Consider the following 10,264-nt stretch of genomic DNA (forward strand, 5'->3'; position numbering starts at 1 on the left):
ATGTATACAAATTTTGTCTTATAAAGTATTATTCATTTAATAAAATTAAAATAGTATCTTGTTATTATTATGTTGACTTGGTTTCGAAAGGTACACGTACGCTTTCATTTCTCAGCCGTCATAATAATAACAATTAAGTAAAAAAGAATCAAACCTTAACAAGTATAAAGGTGTTGTAAATAACTTACACATGCCTGTACTTTCCATCATTTGATTATCGTTGGTCTGAGTCAGCAGATGCAGTGGAAATGTGGCTGCTTGTGGTATTCTTACCTTTTTTGTAGTTAAAAGTTGTTCAAAGGCATAAGCTTCGGGAGCTGCACGTGACACCCATAACTCTTTTTCTTGTTGCTATTCGCTATGTATGTTTCCTCTTCTACGGATGGGGTTGCTACGCTATCCAATGAAAAAAATGAGTGACCCAGAAAATAGTTTCCATCTAGTAGCGTAATTAACCTTTATTAGAAGGAAGCTTGCTTAATTAGTTATACAAACAAAATAAGGTTTTTGGGTATTTTCTTCTCATAAATTTGTATCCAACAATCAAACAAAAAGGAAAGTCAGAGTTGTAGGTGATTAAGCAGATCGTGATAAGAGCAGCAAAAGTTGCTTATTTCTATTTATAGATGCAATCATCATCACCCGTCCCTTACTTAGAAACCAATCCATTATTTTATTTTATAGCAGTAATATTATAATAAGCTATATGATTGCATGATAATATTAAATATAAGTAAGCACCAGAAAGAGAGAGAGAGAGAGAGAGAGAGAGAGAGAGAAAGAGAGAGAGTAGTCTTAAATTGTTATTTTTACTATGGCATGGCATTATCTACTGTGTCTCAGTTCTAACTGCCGAGTTCTGTGAGCTTGGAGGGGTTCCCACTTTCCACTTGTGTCCCAAAGGTCGGTGGTTAAGATTTTCTTCTTCTTCTTCTTGTTCATCTACAGATGCAGCTAAACAGTAAGTAGCTATCGGGGATTTATATTCCCCAGTTGCTTTCTGCTTCTATTCAGACCTTCTCTCTGCTCATTGGTTGGAATCAGATTTTTCCTTGCAAGGTGGGTTTCTTCTTCTGCATTTTCTTTCTATTCAGTTCATGATTGTTGCTTCTTCTGGATACGTTGGTTATTATTCCTTATTCTCCTAAATTTGCTTCTTCCTTTTTTTTAACGTTTCTGGTGTATGTACTCCTTCCTGGAAAGGAAAATTCTTTTTTACCGTACTCTAGATGTTTCTTCTGTCGTTTCCGGGTCAATTAAGACACCGTACCATTCACTGTTCCTGCAAATTAAAGTGGAAAAAAATAAACAGAAATTTGCTAAAAATGAAATAAAGTTATGTTTTGCTGAGTGGAGTGTGTTTAGTTGAGTTTATACCAGTGAAATTCTTTGGAGAATTTATGGCCTCTTACCGTGAGCATCAGATAGCAGCGGAAGAGTGCTAAGGATAAAAACAAATAATACTGTTATTATTTGAACTTTGGATATATAGTAGTTAAGCAATATGATATGCCTTTCAAAGTTTGTCAATGTTATAGTTTCTAAAAATTCACTTTCTCTTCTTGAATTGTGATAGTGAGTAAGGATGATGTCATTTGACAAGGTCCATAGTAGCTTTGCATCTCTTTTAGAGCAATCAAGCAGATTCCATTCTTCCTTGCGAGATATTAACTTAGTGATTCTGTGCTTGTGGTTTATTTCAAGTGCAGTTGAAGTGACAATGTCCTCCTCAAGGCCTAGTCAATCGTCCAGCAATAATTCTGGCAGATCAAGATCATCAAGACGCAGTGCTAGGGTTCTTGCTCAGACAACTTTAGACGCAAAACTGCATGCAACTTTCGAGGAATCCGGTAGTTCTTTTAACTACTCCAATTCAGTGAGATTGTCCCCTGGCACAGGCACTGCCAGTGGTGATCATCAACCAAGGTCTGATGAAGTAACAACTGCTTACCTCCATCAGTTACAGAAAAGCAAGCTTATCCAACCATTTGGGTGCTTGCTAGCGTTAGATGAGAAAACATTTAGGGTCATTGCTTACAGTGAGAATGCACCTGAAATGCTCACCATGGTTAGCCAGGCTGTCCCCAGTGTTGGTGACCACCCTGCTCTGGGAATTGGCACTGACATCAGAACTATTTTCACTTCCCCGAGTTCTACTTCTATTCAGAAGGCACTGGGATTTGGGGAGGTTTCACTTCTTAACCCCATTCTAGTTCATTGCAAGTCCTCTGGGAAGCCCTTTTATGCAATTATCCATCGTGTTACCGGCAGTGTGATCATTGATTTTGAGCCAGTCAAGCCTCATGAAGTTCCCATGACTGCAGCAGGTGCCCTGCAGTCCTATAAATTTGCAGCAAAAGCAATAACTAGATTGCAATCGTTGCCTAGTGGGAACATGGACACTCTGTGTGACACAATGGTTCGAGAGGTTTTTGAACTAACAGGTTATGATAGAGTGATGGCTTATAAATTTCATGAGGATGATCACGGGGAAGTGATTGCTGAAGTGAAAAGGCCAGACCTAGAGCCGTATCTGGGATTGCACTACCCAGCAACTGATATTCCTCAGGCTACACGTTTTTTGTTTATGAAGAACAAGGTGCGTATGATAGTTGATTGTCGTGCAAAGCATGTGAAGGTGCTTCAAGACAAAAAAATTCCATTTGAATTAACTCTGTGTGGATCAACCTTGAGGGCTGCTCACAGTTGTCACTTGCAATACATGCAAAATATGAATTCTAGTGCTTCCTTGGTTATGGCCGTTGTGGTCAATGACAATGATGAAGATGGGGATAGTTCTGATGCTGTTCAGCCACAGAAGAGAAAGAGATTATGGGGTTTAGTAGTTTGCCATCACTCCACTCCCAGGTTTGTTCCTTTCCCTCTCAGGTATGCTTGCGAATTCCTGGCTCAGGTATTTGCCATCCATGTGAACAAAGAACTTGAGATAGAGTATCAGATTATTGAGAAGAATATCCTGAGGACTCAAACACTCTTGTGTGATATGCTGATGCGAGATGCACCCCTAGGTATTGTATCACAGAGTCCTAACATTATGGACCTTGTTAAGTGCGATGGTGCAGCACTGTTGTATAAAAACAAGGTATGGAGATTAGGGGTAACACCAAGTGAATCCCAGATAAGAGAGATAGCTTTGTGGCTCTCTGAATGTCACAGGGATTCCACAGGTTTGAGTACAGATAGCTTGTCTGATGCAGGCTTCCCAGGGGCTGCTACTCTTGGTGATATAACTTGTGGAATGGCAGCTGTCAGAATATCTTCCAAAGACATAGTTTTCTGGTTCCGATCTCACACAGCCGCAGAAATTCGATGGGGTGGTGCAAAGCATGAGCCTGGTGAAAGGGATGATGGTAGCAGGATGCATCCAAGATCTTCATTCAAGGCTTTCCTTGAAGTTGTGAGGACAAGGAGTTTGCCCTGGAAGGATTATGAAATGGACGTCATTCATTCATTGCAACTAATACTGAGAAATGCATTCAAAGACAACGAGAGTATGGAGATAAGCACATATGCTATCAATACAACATTAGGCGATTTGAAAATTGAAGGGATGCAAGAACTGGAAGCAGTGACTAGTGAGATGGTAAGGTTAATTGAAACAGCAACAGTACCAATTTTGGCTGTTGATGTCAATGGAATGGTCAACGGGTGGAATACAAAAATTGCTGAGTTGACATGTCTTCCAGTTGAACAAGCTATTGGGAAGCATTTACTCACTCTTGTTGAAGATTTTTCAGTAGATAGAGTCAAGAAGATGTTGGACATGGCACTGCAGGGTATGTCTTTTTCTTTTCTCGTCTTATTATCATACAAGTTCTCCTATTTGTTTTAGGTCTTAGCATTTTGAAAGAGTGAGTATTTACATGTTAGGTTGCCATGTTCCCTAAAGTCATTCATGAATATTGCATTATGGAAGAATTATTAATTAGTCTTGGCTACGAAGTTAAACGTAATTTTGATCTGAACTTCCTATAATTTAACATGTTACAACGTGATCAGGTGAGGAAGAGAAAAGTGTGCAATTTGAGATAAAAACACACGATTTGAAGATTGATTCTGGTCCTATCAGCTTGGTGGTCAATGCTTGTGCAAGCAGGGATCTTCAAGATAATGTTGTGGGGGTTTGTTTTGTGGCCCAAGATATAACTGCTCAGAAGACAGTGATGGACAAATTCACCCGAATTGAAGGCGACTACAAGGCAATTGTGCAGAACCCAAACCCATTGATCCCTCCAATATTTGGCACAGATGAATTTGGGTGGTGTTCTGAATGGAATTCAGCTATGACAAAGTTAACTGGATGGAAGCGAGAGGAGGTGATGGATAAAATGCTTTTAGGGGAGGTTTTTGGTACACATATAGCTTGTTGTCGTCTAAGGAATCAGGAAGCTGTTGTTAACTTCAGCATTGTACTTAACAAAGCCATGGCTGGTTTGGAAACGGAGAAGATTCCTTTTAGTTTCATTACTCGTGATGGGAAACACGTAGAATGTCTGCTTTCTGTGAGTAAGAAGTTGGATGCAGAGGGTGTAGTTACTGGAGTCTTCTGCTTCTTGCAACTAGCTAGTCCAGAGCTTCAACAAGCATTACACATTCAGCACCTATCTGAACAAACTGCATCCAAAAGACTGAAAGCTTTAACTTATTTGAAAAGGCAAATTCGGAGTCCTTTATACGGGATTGTTTTCACCCGGAAATTGTTAGAAGGTACTCAGTTGGGACCTGAACAAATACAATTTCTGCAAACGGGTACTCGGTGTCAACGCCAACTTAGCAAAGTCCTGGATGACTCAGATCTTGACAGCATCATTGATGGGTATGATATTGCTAAATATTGTGCTTTTACAGTAGAAGCATAGACTTCAGTCTTACTAGTCATCCCTTCTGTCCTGCATAAGTTTGACTCAGTTTATTTTATGCTCATTTGTTTCCTGCTTCTTCAACAGGTATCTGGATTTGGAGATGCTTGAATTTACTCTGCATGAAGTGTTAGTTGCCTCCTTAAGTCAAGCCATGACAAAAGGTAATGCAAAAGGTGTCCGAGTGGTCAATGATGTTGAAGAGCAGATCACAACAGAAACCTTATACGGTGATGGTCTCAGGCTCCAGCAGGTCTTAGCCGACTTTTTATTGGTTTCCATCAATTTCACACCAACTGGAGGTCAGGTTGTTGTGGCAGCCTCATTAGCAAAACAGCAGTTAGGGAAACTAGTTCATCTTGCTAATTTGGAGCTCAGGTAATTAACCACTTATGGTTTTGTTTTGTTTTTTTAAGGTAATTATTAGGAAGAGATTATAGTGACTTGAGTCCAACTCACATAAAAGATTAACACCACTTTTAATCCAAAATCTCAACACATTAAGTTTATGGATTTTTTTTATATGATATTTAACTTTGTCATTTCTATCCAATATGAAACTTAAACTCATACTTAGATTATTCTCAACACTTCTATGTTTATATCCAATGTGAAACTTAGACTCACACTTAGATTATCCCTACACTTCTATGTTCATACAGGTCCAACTCAGGTCACGCTCACCCTGAATTGGATTCATGTAACAGGACTTCTCAAGGAAAATAAACTTGTTATGCTATATTGAGATTATATAGATATGTAATTTGTTAATCCCTGTGTTTGGTTTTGTTATTTTTTGCAGCATAACACATGATGGTTTTGGGGTTCCAGAAACACTGCTGAACCAAATGTTTGGACGTGATGGTGATGAATCTGAGGAAGGTATCAGCATGCTGATTAGCAGAAAGCTGCTAAAGCTGATGAATGGAGAAGTACGTTATATAAGGGAAGCAGGCAATTCATCTTTCATCTTATCTGTTGAACTTGCCGCAGCTTATAAATCCAACACTTAAAATTTTGGAAATAATTAAATCAAACCATATTTTTTGTACATCCGAAAGTGAAGGGTGCAAGAAATTTGCATTCCTTGTTCAATATTTAACTCTTGTTTTTATGTACCTACCTTCTTGTAAGGTGATAATGTAGATATGTATAACTAACGATTCACGCTCTCTCCTCAAGTGCTCTCATTACAGCAATTATGCCTCATTTTCAACAGAATGAAACATAAATAAAAGCTAACTAGGAACATTCCGCATCATTAAGAGAATTTATTCCAAATTATTCAGATATTTGAGTTTGAATCCCACTCAGCTTATTCATATTTACGAGAACAAAAGAAGTTCTTATTTTAAGAGTTAGGAGGAAATGTTATGGTGAAAAAATAAGTTTCCTTTTTCAGTTTTATTATTTATTTATTTCATTTCATATAGTCTTATTATTAATTGAAACACAAATCACTGTAAGGTCCCCTCAAGTTCATGCAATAGTAAAATCTTTTTATTATCCGTTGAATTTGTGTCATTTGTTTCAAAAGTTATCATTATATATATATAGATTAAAATTATCAATATTTATATATTGAGCATTTTATAGAAAATGTCCAGTTATAGAATTGATAAAGTTTATTAATAGATTGACCAAATTAATAAATAACAAGTTACTTGTTTCGTGGACTTTAAATTTTGAATTCAAATTAAATACGAGTTTGGTCATTTACCAAATCCGAAGATAGCAGGTAAAAATACTAAACTGAGTTTCATTTTAGAGATTCAAAATTTTTCGTATATTATTAAAAGTTGCATCTTTTTGTTATAAAAAATATTAAGAGTGGTCCTTACACTAGAATATGGCTCTTGAGCAACAAGACCATTTTTTCAGAAATTTGATATTATATTTGGAGATAGGTTAAATTGGTTGCACGAGGTAATCTGCGAAATGAATATGGGTTGATAGTGCAACATTAGTTAATTGATTTTGTAATTTGCACCTTCCATATGTATGCCGATGACCTTGTTAAAGTATATAATTAAACTTCTCCCATACTTAGTGACCAGCTTTTGCTGTTTTTTCAAACATATTATGTAACGGTTCTTTAACAGTATATCACATTTTATTTTCCAAAAAAAAAAAAGACACTCATCAATTTGAATATCGCATTTGGATTGGTGACAATATAGTAACTTAAATTAACAGTATCTGTACTAAAATGACATCGCTTATGCTTGCACAATTTTTTACATAATAAAGACAAAAAGGTGTGAAGAAAGAATGAATGTGTCATTAAGTGTTGTAGTATAAAATTATTGCAGTACTAGTATAAAAAAATTGGTAAGAACAAGAAGTCTATGTGATTTCAAATCATATAGGTTAATTATAAGTTTTCCTTTTTATTATTAGTTTGGTTTAAATATATTTTTAGTTTTTAATTTTTTACTTAAAATTAAAATTTAGTTCCAAAATTTGATATAGTTTCATTTTTAAACTTTAAAAAAAAATTAATATTTTTAATGTGAAAAGTTTAACACAATTGAATTACTAGAATAATATAATATCCATAAATTTTATAAGTTTAATAAGAAAATTATATCAAGTTTATGAACAAAATTTCAATTTTGTCTTACATAAAAAAAACACATTTGAACTTATTAGTTTAATCTGTTTACTTTTTATTAAGTTTTTGTCCCTTTCGTATTTTATTCTTTTACTTTTACTTTGGTTCGTAGTGAAGAAACGAAGTGAGAGGAAAATATGAATAAATTCAGATTTCACACTTTCACGGGAGAACAGTAGGCAAGGTTGTGGAGCACATATTCATAACATAACTATTACGAAGTCAACGGCAGAAACATTACCACTAATGAAAGATTTTATTAAGAAAATAAGAAGCGTGCGATGATATTTCAAATTGCAATTATCAAAGAAATGAATATACCCCATTCACTCACATTCTAAATCCTTTATGATTTTCCATCAAACATGAATCGTAAAGCAACAAGGAGAAGACAGAAGAAGCGTGGAAGAGCAATGACAGAGATAACAGAAGCAGATTCAAACATAAATTATTTCTATGGTGCAAGCCTGGTCTTGATTTTCTCAACCTCCTTGGTACCAATCTGGAAGGCATTGGTCAAGACATTGTCTGGAACAGGTGGTGTGGCTGTAAAGAGGGTGAGAGCAATGGACTGTGTGCCAGGCAATTGACTGTTGAAGGCTGCAATGACCGAAGCAGGTTCCTTCGCATTGTTCTTTTGGAAATGAACTAAGCCTTTTGGGAACACAAAAGTCTCACCCTTGGTGATGGTCTTTGATATGAGCACATTGGCTGTGGTTATGAATCCCACATCGAGTGTTCCTTCCATCACAAACACAATCTCGGTGGCACGTGGGTGCGTGTGAGGAGGGTTGATCCCACCTGGAGCATAGTCAATTCGTGACATAGATACACCAAGGGTGTTCAGTCCTGGGATTTTCTGAACATTGGCTGCAGTCACCAAGGACCCATAGGTGTTGTTTGTCGCACCTGCTTTCGCTAATATGTTTGAGAAGAAATCAGTCGCATTTACCTTCGCAGCATCTTTGCAGGTGAATCCATTCACTTTAACAGCTGTAACAATCACAATTGCACACACACACACAAAAAAATGTTATGCAGATCACAATTCTCGTGTAGTCAAATTCTGTCTGTCTATTATACAAAATAGAAAAACCTCACTATCAAATTATACACGAATCAAAAGTTCAGTGCACCAATCATGCTACAGAAATGCGAAATGATTAATGGGAGTTGGTGAGAAGTTTATTTTAATGTTGAATTGTAGAAACGGGTGAGGGGAAGGGAAAAGTTAATCAAGTGAGGAACTTTTGATCAAAAAGCAAAACCAAAGGAGTTGATAGGTCTGGGAGAATGAATTGATTAAGAAAAAAGGATGAAATATAATTATTAAGTGGAAAGTGAAGGTGTGCATGAAAGTTGGCATCTTTGATAGAAAAAGAGTACCTGAGGCAAGATCAGCGACACAGAGGTCTTGAAGAGGATCAGGATCTGATGCGGTGGTGGTGGTTAACACCAAAGCAAAAGTGAATAGTAGGAGCGCTGTGAGCTTCATATCAGAGTATGTAAGAGAAGTGAAGTTGCGAATGAAAGGAGAGAAAAAAAAGCAGAGACTTTTAAGAAGAACGAATGGAGAAAAGAGAAGAAAAGTATGTTGGAATTGTTTTGTATATGGTGGAAGTTTGAAGGAAGTGATGGCGTGGTTACGGTATTTATCACAAGCGGTAGAGAGTAGATGGAGAAGGAAAGAATAATGTAATCATAATAAGTCAATAAGTTGAAGAAATGGCGCGTGTGATTAAACGCATGCAACATGCCTAATTCTAGAACTTAAAACCTAAGACCTGTGTTTTGGTCTGGGCCTTTGATGAATGACCCGGTCAATCGTGAGTTGCGGGTCTGGCACGTGCCACTTGTGCTCTGCTCCACACTCTTGTGTTCATGGCTGTCTTATTAATTTACAGTCAGAATCATAAGTTAACTTGTTTTGTGTTCCAACTTGATCAATTTCTTCCCAAAATTTGAAATCCTGGTTTTCCATAGATGGCGTTTACTTTAAATAAAATGTTTATTTTAGGTCGTGTCTTCTACGGAAGAAGCAACCCTCACATGGGTCAGTCCATTTTCTATTAGAAAAAATGTGTTATTGTTTGGTATACTGTTTTAAAATTTCAAATGATTTTAATTATTATTTCTCAATTATACACAAATAAATAAATTTAGAAAACAAAATGCATGCACTATCACTGTTAGAATGTGAATTGTTTAAAGTTGTGATATTATATATTAAATTAATTCCAATTTCAACCTTTAATTTATCATTAACGCATCTATAAAGTTTCATCTTCCTTTATTTAAAACAGTTAAATTTGAAAATAATAATATTTTTTGAAACAATTATTCAAAATTAAATTCATGGAGTATGCAAACCTTCCCAACCTAAGCTATGTCAATGTCAAAACTTCACCTTAATCAAGAAAAGCATTTTCTAAAAACAATATGATTCATTATAAGTTTAAAAAAACAAATCCAACATTAAAATAAAAAGAGTTAAATATATTTTTGTTTCTAAATTACTATAAATAGTTGCATTTTGTTTTAAGTTAAATTATAGAGTATTTTATCTTATACTTTATGAAAATTAATATAAAATATTCTTTCAAACAAATGAGATGTAAATGGATTTTCATTTAACAAACAAAGTTCTATAATAAATGAAAATATAATTTTCATATATATAGTTTGTTAATGAATTAAAATATAACTTTTATATGTAGTTGATCATTATGTTTTATGTAACTTTTATAAAATGTATGAATAAAATGCTTTA

The 10,264-nt window shown here is 35.6% G+C and overlaps 1 protein-coding gene and 1 pseudogene across 2 annotated transcripts; one reads left to right on the forward strand and one right to left on the reverse strand.

Annotated features, from left to right (window-relative positions):
* The first annotated feature begins 590 nt into the window (after positions 1 to 590).
* Positions 591 to 6,053, forward strand: LOC124834097 (phytochrome A-2-like). The gene is made up of 5 exons (XM_047308702.2): positions 591 to 1,059; positions 1,710 to 3,797; positions 4,021 to 4,837; positions 4,968 to 5,258; positions 5,683 to 6,053. The coding sequence occupies exons 2-5, from the start codon at positions 1,721 to 1,723 to the stop codon at positions 5,891 to 5,893; spliced, it is 3,396 nt and encodes a 1,131-aa protein (XP_047164658.2). The 5' UTR covers positions 591 to 1,059; positions 1,710 to 1,720; the 3' UTR covers positions 5,894 to 6,053.
* A 1,678-nt stretch (positions 6,054 to 7,731) lies between these two features.
* Positions 7,732 to 9,173, reverse strand: LOC124834099 (rhicadhesin receptor-like; annotated as a pseudogene). The gene is made up of 2 exons (XR_015779956.1): positions 8,881 to 9,173; positions 7,732 to 8,487 (listed from the first exon to the last, which is right to left on the reverse strand). The product of XR_015779956.1 is annotated as a rhicadhesin receptor-like (transcript).
* Positions 9,174 to 10,264: the final 1,091 nt, after the last annotated feature.

Source organism: Vigna umbellata, chromosome 5 (genome assembly GCF_029865625.1).
Source record: "Vigna umbellata cultivar VRB3 chromosome 5, Vumbellata_1.0, whole genome shotgun sequence".
Taxonomy (NCBI): domain Eukaryota; kingdom Viridiplantae; phylum Streptophyta; class Magnoliopsida; order Fabales; family Fabaceae; genus Vigna; species Vigna umbellata.

Bases quoted from the DNA above. Each gene is read 5' to 3' on its own strand.
- LOC124834097 (XM_047308702.2), top strand. From the start codon at position 1,721: ATGTCCTCCTCAAGGCCTAGTCAATCGTCCAGCAATAATTCTGGCAGA. The intron at 3,798-4,020 runs GTATGTCTTTTT...CAACGTGATCAG, and splicing joins GTTGGACATGGCACTGCAGG to GTGAGGAAGAGAAAAGTGTG. The intron at 4,838-4,967 runs GTATGATATTGC...CTTCTTCAACAG, and splicing joins CTTGACAGCATCATTGATGG to GTATCTGGATTTGGAGATGC.